Source organism: Sus scrofa, chromosome 13 (genome assembly GCF_000003025.6).
Source record: "Sus scrofa isolate TJ Tabasco breed Duroc chromosome 13, Sscrofa11.1, whole genome shotgun sequence".
In the NCBI taxonomy this organism is placed as follows: domain Eukaryota; kingdom Metazoa; phylum Chordata; class Mammalia; order Artiodactyla; family Suidae; genus Sus; species Sus scrofa.
In genome coordinates this window covers 109,684,258-109,696,279 of record NC_010455.5, presented here as the reverse complement: position 1 = coordinate 109,696,279, position 12,022 = coordinate 109,684,258, and the positions used below count along the sequence as shown (strand labels likewise).

General features: G+C 40.7%; 1 protein-coding gene across 21 annotated transcripts in view; it reads left to right on the top strand.

The window, feature by feature from the left end:
* TNIK (TRAF2 and NCK interacting kinase) overlaps nt 1-12,022 on the top strand; it is a 409,498-nt gene that overhangs the window by 356,066 nt on the left and 41,410 nt on the right. For 11 of the 21 annotated variants that reach the window (XM_021071173.1, XM_021071170.1, XM_021071167.1 and 8 more), the window contains 2 exons: nt 5,303-5,466; nt 7,536-7,633. In XM_021071173.1, coding sequence (XP_020926832.1) covers nt 5,303-5,466; nt 7,536-7,633 — 262 coding nt within the window. Of the gene's footprint in view, nt 1-5,302; nt 5,467-7,535; nt 7,634-8,498; nt 8,523-12,022 lie in introns of all 21 variants that reach the window. The other 10 variants (XM_021071165.1, XM_021071156.1, XM_021071168.1 and 7 more) reach the window with 1 other exon arrangement.

Sequence of the window (12,022 nt, the reverse complement as noted above, 5' to 3'; positions counted from 1 at the left end):
GGACGCACCAAGGGGCAGGCACACTGTGGCATGAGATTCATGGCAAGGCCGTTACTACAACACAGAGACCCTCCTGTTTTCTGTTGGTTTTAATGAAGTCCTTATAGTTCTTTTTGTACCATTTGTCAGGCAACTGCCCATCCATAAAGCCATAAAAAAGAAAAAAAGGTTGCATTTAATTTGTCCTTTGCAATGCTTCATGGGCTCCCAAATGCCTTATACTGTCAAGGTAACAGGTTGAGTTTGAATCACAATTTGATTTGTTCATTTTTTTAAATTTTTTTTTAATTTTCTGTTTTAAAACATTCCGTGCACTTTAACATTTATTTACATTTGATTCATGTATTCCTTTTTTTTTTTTTTTTTTTTTTTGCCTTTTTGCCTTTTTGTCTTTTTTAGGGCTGCACCCGCAGCATATGGAGGTTCCCAGGCTAGGGGTGGGATCGGAGCTGTAGCCGCCAGCCTGCACCACAGCCACAGCAACATTGGATCCAAGCCACATCTGCGACTTACACCACAGCTCAGGGCAAAGCCAGATCCTTAACCCACTGAGGGAGGCCAGCGATTGAACCCGCATCGTCATGGATGCTAGTCGGGTTCGTTAACCACTTAGCCATGACGGGAACTCCTGATTCATGTATTCTTTTAAAGCAAGTTAAAATTTGGTTAAACAAGTACATTCAGAGTATGAAAAGATTTAAATGAAGCCAGTAACAGCCAGTCAAAACCCAATGACTAAATGCTTAATTTCAAAAACTAATTCTCTGTCCCATCTCAAACCTGTATCTTCTTATGGCTCATTTGTTCCCATTAGCTATGTAATCAAAGAACAAAGTAAAATGAATTTTGGCAGGCAGCCAGTTAATTATAGACTTGGCCCAAGTATTTGGGCCAAGAAATCTCTTTGTAATCCTAATTTTCCGTTTTTATTTTTTATATGACTCAAGTAAATGGAATAATTTTCACTTTGTTATGTGTTTTGTAGACCAAACCATGTTGTCTACAGGTCAGCAAATGTCTGAACTAAAAGTTAGCATTTAGAGCAATCCTATATGGATGTTTTCAAGTTTTTACACATTTGGCTCTGTTAATAGGTAAACAACCGAAATTTCATGGAATTCTTCTAAAAGTGATCCCCCTTAAGAGCATTTATCTCAGACCCCTGGGCCCCAAGGCCAGACCAAATTACTGAATAATAAAGAAGAGAAAAATATGTGACATTTCCTCAAAACGCTCATGTTTTATCAGATAAATAAATAAATAAGGTTGAAAAGGCATTTTTACAGTTTTCCCTACTTCTGTGTGTGGTTATATAAAAACTAAACAGTTCCTTCCCCTTTCTGCAGCAAAAATAGCAACCTATTCAGAGCAGCACCCACACTGGTTAGCTCTAGTGAGGGGACTTGTGCTAACGAGGCCCAGGTCAAGGATTTAACGCCCATGGGATCCAATTAGCTTCACATTGAAAGATGATCTGAGCCCCAGGCGAGATGCACGCTCACCACAGCTGGTTCTGCTGATGCCTGGGCCCCTCCTTTATGCCAGGACAGCCCTGGCCCTGGCCTTAGCCTCTCATGTGGAAGCAGCTTCCTACCTGATCAGCCTGCCTCCATCCTGACCAGTCATTCATAAGCCATTCCCAGGAGGCTCATGTTTCCTGCCAGGCTTTACAGGCCTTTGCTGCATAAGCCGTCCATTCCAATGTCCCCAACTCTCCAAGGCCTTCCTGACACAGACTTGGTACCACTCAGGGTGGCATCCCCTTTATACCAGCGAGCCCCAGGAAAACCTCAGGCCATGTCTTTGCTCAGGCGATTCCCACAGCCTTCCTGCTTACCCCTCCAGAGCCTAACCAGGTCCTGTCTCCTTATAGACACCGATGACCGCTCTAGGCTCTGTTCCCCTAATTTCAAGACTATTTACAGACCATCACATAGCCATATAGTGTTTTGCCTTGCCGGCTGTCGTCTCCACAGCATGAGTCTCATCTCTAGAATTATGCTGCAGCTTGACCATCTGCCCTGTGGCCTGTACTCTCCTCTATCCCTCATACTGGCCCAGGGGTCTCACAAAGCAGGTGTTTAATAGAAAAGTTTTGGTTAAATGATCAAAGGAGTGCTATGTCCAAGCAGAGAGCTGGATCCTGTTACCACACCACTGCCACCAGAGAGAATATTCAGAGCTCACAGAACTCCCTTTTCATAGATTTTATCTTTATACAAAGAGTACTGCTACCTGTTACATCTCCATAAAACCACCAAGAAATCTTAGTATGTCCATCACCCTTAATTTTTGGAAACAATGTTTTTAGAATTTATTAATTGTACATAGGAATTCCTGACCACTACTGTTTAATAAAAGAGGACAATTGAGGAAGAATTCATTATTTGGGCAATGGAAGGGATAGGATTGTTTCATTATGAAAAAAATGAAAAATTTGAAATGTGGGATACTACAGAATTATCCCACATTTATCATTTTAGGTATTCTCCAAGCTAGAATGGAGGGTTTTTCCCTTACAGATCCAAATCTTTTTAAATCAATTAAATGCTAACACTTTTCCCAAAAATTACTACCCAAAGGACTGCCATAAAAATATCAAGAATTTTTAAAGTCTTCCTTAAGTTTACCAATACTCATTTCTGCTGTCGCCTTAACTTTTAGGTTAACTTAGCAACTCCTTTACCATAAAGACATAGAAGGTGAATATTACCTTAAACTCTACATATATATGATCAAAATTAGTAAATTATGAAGATATTTATTTTTACATGTGTTTTCCAGGACCACCAGCCATGTCTTCCTATATCCCAATATTTAGAAATTTTTGTAATTCTATGGAGTTCCCATCATTGTTCAGCGATAATGAACCCTGCTAGTATCTATAAGGACTCAGGTTGTGATCCCTGGTCCCATTCAGTGGGTTAAGGATCCAAAGGTGCTGTGAGCTATGATGCAGGTAGCAGACACAGCTCAGATCTGGTGTTCCTATGGCTGTGGTGTAGGCCAACAGCTGCAGCTCTGATTCAACCCCTAGCCTAGGAACTTCCATATGCCGTGAGTACAGCCCTAAAAAGACAAGAAAAAAAAAAAAAGGAAAAGAAAAGAAAATAATTTTTTAAGTCAACCAAATGTTTTTGCCAAATACATTACCACAAAAGCAAAGATTCTTGTGTTTTCAAAATGAAATTGTTTGGCGGCCAGGTTTTTATGAGCTAAGTGACAAGTGTCTCAAGGGAAGGGGCCTATTATTTTCAAATTTATATGTGAGGCATCTGACACCCAACACAGTGCAGTGTCTGGTAGCTGCTTTATACTCTTGAAATGGGCAGAGCAAAATGAAAGCACAGAATTACATTTTAATGTGATATCTCGCTGTGTTAAAATCGTAGCCCTGGAGATCCTCCTGTGGCACAAAAGGATCAGCGGCGTCTCTGGCACGATGGGACGCAGGTTTGATCCCCTGCCCAGCACCATAGGATAAGGATCTGGCGTTGCTGCAGCTGCAGCATAGGTCAAAACTGGCTCAGATCTAACCAGTCTTATCCCTGGCCTGGCAACTCTGTATACCACAGGACAGCTGAAATAGAAAAAAAAAAAAAAAAAGTAAAATAAATAAATAAATAAAAGCATAGCCCTTATGATGATGCTGTTAGTGAAGTTCTGTTTGGGGAACTGAAAACGATGAAAACATGAAAGAGCCAATGTTGCTCCCTGGGCCATTGGACAACAGCGGACAGGAGCTTTGAATTTCAGGTCTCGCTAAATCATCCACTTAGATCCAGCATTATCGAAGTCTAAAGAAAAAATGGAAAGGTCTATGCGTTATAAATTTAAAAGGAAGGGCTTAGTGGCAACTTCCAGAATGCTGCTCATTTTTATAACAGGATCATAAAATCCTCAGCAGTTGATCCCAGGACCACTGCTTAGATGTCTCCCTTTCTGTACAGTCCCTGTCATCACCAGAAGCAGCCTAGGGGCCCTGCTTTGTGCTCCCACACTGCTCTGTGCTCATTGTAGCCACAGCATGAATGGAGACGGTCCTGTGTCTGGCTGAGCTGGCAGAGGGCACAGGCTATGTCTTGTTCATTACCGTATCTCAAAGGCCCGACTCAGTGCCTGGTATAGACCGAGTGAGAGAATAAATCGGACCTATTTGGGGGGTAGCAGAGATATGAGGATGAATTACAGAGTAAGGTTTATAACAAGTGGAGGCTGCTCGCCTGCCAACAAATGAATTTGTTCTTGAGTTAGCACTTAATAATTATTTTTAAGCACACCTCCCTTTGATAGTAACCACAGTGTGTAAAGATTTCCCATAAGACATTTGAAAATGCAAAGATACTGCTAGCTATGTGAGCAAAGAACTTAGGTAACTCACAAAGGAGGAGTTATAAATAACAAATAAATGTGAAAAAAAATTTTTCTACCTCAACAGTAATTTTTTAAAACTGCACTAAAGCAATAAAAGACTTTTTTTAAACAAATTAGTCAGCTGTTCGTAATAAAGCCTGGAAAGACTACAGTGAGGTGGATGTCTCATACACTCCAGCAAAAACTGGCAGTATGGTTATACATTTGCATACATATACATGCACACATATGTACCCCAATTCATGCCCTTCCACCCAAGAATTCCAATTCCAGGAAAGATATGGTTGAATATTTGTGTGCATCCAGATGGTTCTTACAGTGTTCTGTGGCACAGCAAAGTATTGAAAGCACCTGATGATAGAAGAATGGTTGAACTAATTCTTCTATTTGATGAACTAAATACTATGCAGCCACTGCTGTTTTTAGAAGCATAAGAAGCTGCTTATAATGCAGTCTAAGGGGAAAAAACAAGATGCAAAGCTGAACATACAGTACGCTTCCACAAGTACAAAAGAAAAAAAAAGACTAGAAGATAATAGTCCATATAGTAAAATATTGTTGAATATCTCTTGATTCAGAGGTTACATGCATTTATTCCTTGTTTTTAGCTTTAATATTTTCAAGTGTTTTACAATGAGCACAGGAAAGGGAGTTTAAAAGAAAGCCTCCTTTGAAGACTCACCTTTTCAGAGATAATGTGTTTGATGTGATGACCCAAGAGTTGGGTCAAGAGTTCATCCCATCCAGATGCAGAATCCAGCCAGAAGCTCCACAGAGGGTAGCATGACTAACATTACCATTGACCTCTTTATTGCAAAGTCACATGAGTGCTCCCTTTACCTCTTTGCACCGCGGATGGTATTGGACTATGCTTGTGTCTACCCGTGACACGGTCTTGAGAGTGGTGTGTGCTTTGCTGTCTGTGCAGCAACCCTGACCTCCGGAGAACCGAGCCTGTCTTGGAGAGCCCCTTGCAGAGGACCAGCAGTGGCAGTTCCTCCAGCTCCAGCACCCCTAGCTCCCAGCCCAGCTCCCAAGGAGGGTCTCAGCCTGGATCGCAAGCAGGATCCAGTGAACGGACCAGAGTTCGAGGTAAAGCTTTCCCCTGCCTTTCCAAGACAGCACTCTCTGGAGAGGATCACCATGGAGAGGGCATCAGATTGCTTCCTGACTTCTGCGACTTCTGGTGCTGGAGTGGCCACCACTGTGTGATGCTGAAGAGCCCCTTAACTGCTCTCAGCCTCAGTCTCCTTAGGGAAGTGAGCCACCATCCCAAGTTATACATGTGACATCAGTGTGGACTAAAGCCTTTCAAAGTGTGGATACCAGTGTTCTCCAGGAAGATCACAGGATATTGGTCTTATTTGAAAATGTAATCATCAGTCACCTGAATTTCCATTTCCATTTGATTGCTGGGTTAGAGTTTCATGGACCTCAAGTATCCTTTTCCCCTTGTGTCAGTAGTCCCTTTTTATATTCTGAGCATAGTTCATAATGCCAGGTATTTTTCAAAGTGAAATTAAATGAAGGCTAATGTAGAATAAATATACACTTGAGAGAAGATATAAAATCTTTGACTTAGAAAATATATTTGACTCTTCTGGTTATTCCTATTAGAGAGGTAAAAATTAGCCTCTCTGACCATTTAATTCAAGTCATTCTCCATTGTTTGGTTTTCATTCATGAGGAAGCTTGTGAAAAACTTTAATAAGTCCAGCTAGTTATACATGGCAACCTATTTTTTTCCAGCTAATCAAAATGTACTCTTCCTGCATAACCTTCTTCAGAAGATAATTTTGCTTCCAAGTAATAAAAACCCAGAAATTTTTAACTGCAATTCGAAAAACACTTATAAATTACTCTTCCTGGTGAACACCACTAGTTCTTTTTTCTTTCTTAGCTTCGTTATTAGACACAATCGTAGCTCACCTTCTGATATGTTTTTAAGATTTTAAATAAATAAATTCACTGTATGTCCATTTTAAAAAGGTAGGTGTCAGACATGCAATGCTAGTGTCTCTGAATTGGGTTATGAACTGGCCTGTGGCTGCCGTTAGATGCATTCTTCTGACATCAGTGGCATAGCCCACAGCTGTGTATACTTTTGTTGCCTTGATCCAAATAGAAACATACTTTCTTCAGAAAGCTGCCATTCCCTTACCTTTTTTTCCTATCCATAAGAAACGTAATACCCTTAGAGTAAATACTAAAGATGACCAGACTTAAGCATATCATTTTAATTCTCTGATCTGGCTCAAGTTCAGTTCTTATCATCTTCCCTTTGACCTCTAGTTCTTCTGGATGAAAAACACTCTCCTATTCCTGGTGTGTCCCTGCCCAGGAAAGGCTACTTTAAAACCAAAGAAAAGAATCCCTCCCACCCTGGATTGCGCCTTTTCTACCTATAAACTCAGAAGTCAGAGGGATGCACTTCACTGCTGGTCTAGGGCCCTCCCCCTTTATCCTTCCTGCCCCCACCTCATTCTTTCTTCCTTAAGGGACCCAGGCAACTACCCCTTCTTCCCACCATTTAAAAACCATTCCTCCAAACAAAACAGATTTCTACTTTCCCCACTACATTTTATAAAAAACAAAACAAAACAAAAAAACTTATCCTGATAATTAAATGGTAAAAGAAGAAATCAAAGAATGTTTTCTCCGGGGTTGGTTTAGCATAATAATTGAGAATGGGACTTTGAGAAATCAGACAGAATCCCAGCTCTGCTCACAATTTCAGTGTGACCTCAGGCCAGTTGTGTCATCTCTTTAAGATGGTGTTCAGCTGTGAAATAGAAAAACAATGCCACGTCATTGGGCTGAAGCAAGGATTTGATGAGACAATTGACATAGAAAGCATTTAGCAGTAAGCCTGATCCATAATTAGCGCTCAGTTGAACGGTAGTGGTTGCTAGTTTTTCTTATTATTACCAGTGACTTCCAGGTTACAAGCCTAAATGTGCCTGGCTGATTTTGTATGCCTGAACATTTACTGTTTTGTGTTTTTGTTTTTGTTTTCTCACGGTTGCGCTTGGGAGGATTTGCCTAAGTGAATGATGTGTCCCGCTGAGTCATTCCAAAGGATGACTCACCACAGAGTTCCTGCACTGACCAGCACTCTCTGACTGTCATTATCTCTCTTGGCCCTCTATGTTTTTCTCTAGCCAACAGTAAGTCGGAAGGATCACCTGTACTCCCCCATGAACCTTCCAAGGTGAAACCAGAAGAATCCAGGGACATTACCCGACCTAGTCGACCAGCTGTGAGTGTGTTTCAAAATCTCAAAAAGTGGTGAACTCCTTTCGTTTACCAGAGAACCTGCAGGATGAAGTAGTTGGGGATACGCTCATGACTATGAGACAAAAATTGTTGAGATGAATAAGAAGAATAGATGCTAGAAGCACCTGAAGGAAGTCACACCTGATTAGGAAAGAACTGAACAGGTCTTGGATTGCTTATCTGCTTTTGGGTATTTTGCTGATCGTGAGCACTATGTTAGAGAATAAAACAAAGAGAAATAACTCATATCATTCCAATGTCTACTCAGCAGCTTTGGCAAAAAGATGTTGAAAATAACAGTTAAGATTTGGGCACTTTCTATGCATTTTTCTTCCCTATTCTGGCATTGCCCCACATTATTTTCCATATGAATTAGTATTGCAATTTTTCTGCTGCATTTCTGCTGCTCTAGCACTATATTTTCTGGGCCAAAACTTGATAAGCATGGTCTGATAGGGGGCCTGACAACTTGAGCTCTAGTTTCATTACTGTAACACAACAGACCCCAAATAGCCTTAAAGAAAGAAATAAGAACCTAGAGGCTGAAATTTGAAAAGTTGGAAAATAATTTAGATGAGTTACTAGCCACTTATTTTTGTTTAAATTCTCCAAGAATCTTTTCTGTGAAATGACTTTTGAAAGCATTTTGGTTTACGCTGTAGTTTTACATTTTAAAGTAAGGAAGGACAGCGAGGGTAACACCATTTGGGGTGGAGGTTCTTCTTGCCTTTTGCGTTTATCAGTTGTGTAGTGACTTAACACTTCCCATTTTGTGTCTAACCTGCTGTCTTTCTTCTGGCTTCTCCTCCTCCTATGGATTCTTCTGGATTGGGTTCCTCTTATATCAGAGCTATAAGAAAGCTATAGATGAGGTTAGTATTACCTTTTCTTGGTCGTGCTTTCACAAGGTGTAACTATAAACTGACTCCCTACGGTTGATATTCAGAAAGGTGGCCAGTTGGATTGCAAATTAAAGTTCATTCCTTGGGAGTGATCTGCCGGGAGGAGAGCCTGGTCAACAGAAGCCAGCTGAACCCCTCAGAGACCTGAGTAAAAGCTTGAGACCTTTCTCCTAAGCCAAAATATCACTTTCCCAATGTCCCCATCCGGCTAAAGGGAAACATTCGTGCTTTGTTATTGGCAGTTTCTCATTCCAGTACCTTCCAATAGCAAAGCCTGAGCTCTCAACCTACACTAAGCAGCCTTGCTAGGGGATGGCGGTTTTACTAACAAAGAAAAGAGACATCGTTCTAGGGCAGCCCAAATTTATAGTGTGTGATTTGTGAACAAGGAGTTACCGGTATTGTTCCATTAATTTTGTGGGACATTAACTACAGCATCAGCAGCAACATCAACTTTAGTTAATGAATCCCGGCGAGTTAAGTAACTTTATTTCCTGATCTGTGGAGACATTTTTCCATTAGAAAAATATATGGCTTTGCCAATCTGAGGTAGCTTGCTAAGAAGGATGACTGCCTTACTGCTCTGTGTCAGACCTGCATGACTACAGCATAGTGGAGTTGTTTTTAAAGAGGCAGACCTTCTGCAAAGAGTCCTAACTGCATGGAATCTGAAGACTGACTAGCATTATGGCTTTAAGGCTATAGCTCTGCTGAGCACCATTTTTGTGAAATGAAATGGAAAAAGCACTGGCTTTGGGAGTTAACAAGCTGCATTCAAATTCTGCCCCCCCCGGGGGGGGGCCAATAAATAGCGGGTGGAGCCAGTCTCACAACCCCTCTGAGCCACTATTTCCTCATCCATAAAATGGGGATATAAGCACCTGACTTGCCTCGCTCACAAGATTGTTCAGGATTGCTCAAGATCGTGTGTGCGAGAGCATTTTCTGAAGTGTGAAACACTGTGTAAAGCCAGGGCCTGAGGCATGGAACTGATTTGGCAGGGGGGAAAAGCATGCTTCTGTGTGTCCTATCTTTACCAAAAAGCCTCACTCTTTCAGAAATATGACTGCCTCACCATTCATGAGTGATTTAGAAAGTTATTGTCATAAAGAATTCTTACTCATAAAACAGTGAAACTCTACATGCCTATAGTCTGTGGATGGCATTTATAGAAAGAGAAAGGGGAAACATTTTTAATTACTCTGTGCTACAGCCTTGCCTCTTCTCCTCATGATAGTGAGGACAGGGATTATCCCTTTTATCAGTTTTCTTCCAAACAGTTGTGGTGCAAAGGCTGCGTGTAAAATGGCCCTGTGTGTGCACAACTCTAGGGAAATCTCATGAGTCCAGAAATTAGCTTGGAGGCTGCTGTCATGAGGAAAGAGCTCCCAAGATTTTGTCTGGTTGACCCAGGATATTTTAGGCTATTAGAAATTGCTGTATTTCAAGACTCTCTAGCACACCAGACAGAGATGAGAGGTAGGCAACAGAGGTATAGGTAATTGAGGGAGTGTGAGCTATACACTATGTATGATTGGAAAAACCCTTCCAGAATATTCTTATACCCCATCCCCTGAGTGTCATTGATCTGAACCACTTAAAAAAATACAAGATTCCTGGGTTCAAACAGGGAAAATTATCCCCCCACCTTCCCTCCCCTTAGAAGACAGCTGGCAAAGTCTGGAATCAGTTTTGATTGTCCCAACTGGGAGGTGGGAAGCAGTACTACTGGTGCCTTATGCATAGAGCAGAAATATGCTGCTGAACGTCCTACAATCGCAGGAAAACAACCTACTATGGACAGTTATCTGACCCCAAATGTCAATAGCGCCACAGTTGAAAAACCTTGACTTAAATCTTTCTCCATCTCCATTCCTAGGTTTTGATATGACCTCCATCTCTAGTGACTGATAACCCATTTAGAATCAGGATCCAGTGTGGCCATGAGCTGTGGTGTAGGTTGCAGATGTGGCTCAGATTCTGCGTTGCCATGGCTGTGGCGTAGGCCAGCAGCAGCAGCTCTGATTCAACCCCCGGCCTGGGAATTTCCATATGCCATGGGTGTGGCCCTAAAAAGAAAAAAAGAAGAAAAAAAAACAGTCCTAAATTACTGAAAACGTGTTGGGCATTATTGCCAATTTAATGGTTTGAATTTACATAAAAGTCAATCTGAGATAGTGCCCATTCACTTGGCATTCATTCCTAATGGAATATGAGCTTGCACAGCATAGTCTGTGATTAATTAATACAACCTTTCAAAATAATATTCTTTTTACTTTAACACAAATAGATGTCATGAAGATTAGGTACATAAGTACTGGCTTTACCACTGTTTTTGCATTGGTATGAAGAAATCTGACAAATTCCAGAGCACATCCATAGATTAGAGCTGGAATAATAACCAGTGGTCCAAACCTTTTTTCCTAAGTTAAAGATACTGAGGTCAGAGTTCCCATCATGGCTCAGAGGTAACTGATCCAACTAGGATCCATAAGGATTCCAGTTCCATCCCTGGCCTTGCTCAGTGGGTTAAAGGATCCAGCATTGCCATGAGCTGTGGTGTAGGTCACAGATGAGGCTCAGATCTGGTGTTGCTGTAACTTAGGCTAGTGGCTGCAATTCCAATTCAACCCCTAGCCTGGAAACTTCTGTGTGCTGCAAGTGTGCCCCAAAAAGCAAAAAAAAAAAACATACTGAGGTCAAGTGACTTCCTGCCATCATGTTTTTAGATTTCCCAAAAAAGGAAATAAAGTGTCTTAATATGGAAAGAAAAGACCAACTTTAAAATTTTTAACTATTAATAATTTAAAAATTGAACTAAAATCTGAATAAACTATATAGTTTTTTAGAAAGCTACCTAAAAGAGCACAAATTAAATAAGCTTTTCTGAAAGAAAAATTTTATCAGGTTGATCCTAAAAGGTGTTACATCAAAGAAACCTTCCAATAAGAGCCCCTTAGCTATCTTCCCATTTACTCTGTAGTCAAAAAAACTTACCATTTTGCCATATTTCATTTTCTGTTATACATTCTGAAATATTTTCATGGTAAAATAGCACTTTTTCCCTCTTTTTTTTAAATACTTTTTTAGCTGCAGGCTTGAGACACCAGGCAATAAATTAACACAAAAATTCATTTTATGGAGAAAATTGGAATTGTCAGGAAATGAAACATGAAAATGGATCTGAACCCAGTGGTGTCAATTTTAGATCATGTCTATTTCCTGCAACTTTGCTATTGTTAAGTTTTTCCAGAGTGGGTGGATAAGGAGCCAAACTTCAGCTAAACGCATAGACTATTGGCAATGGAAGATTCATTTTCTTTGGCTGAGGTATTAGTTTTGAGTTATTCATTACCTTCACCTTGGGATTTTCATATATGTCTCACCCGCCAAGCTGTTACAAATTAAACTTATAAGGAATTTGCAATTATTTCTAATGTTTCAGGAAAGATAGCTTTTTAATAACACAG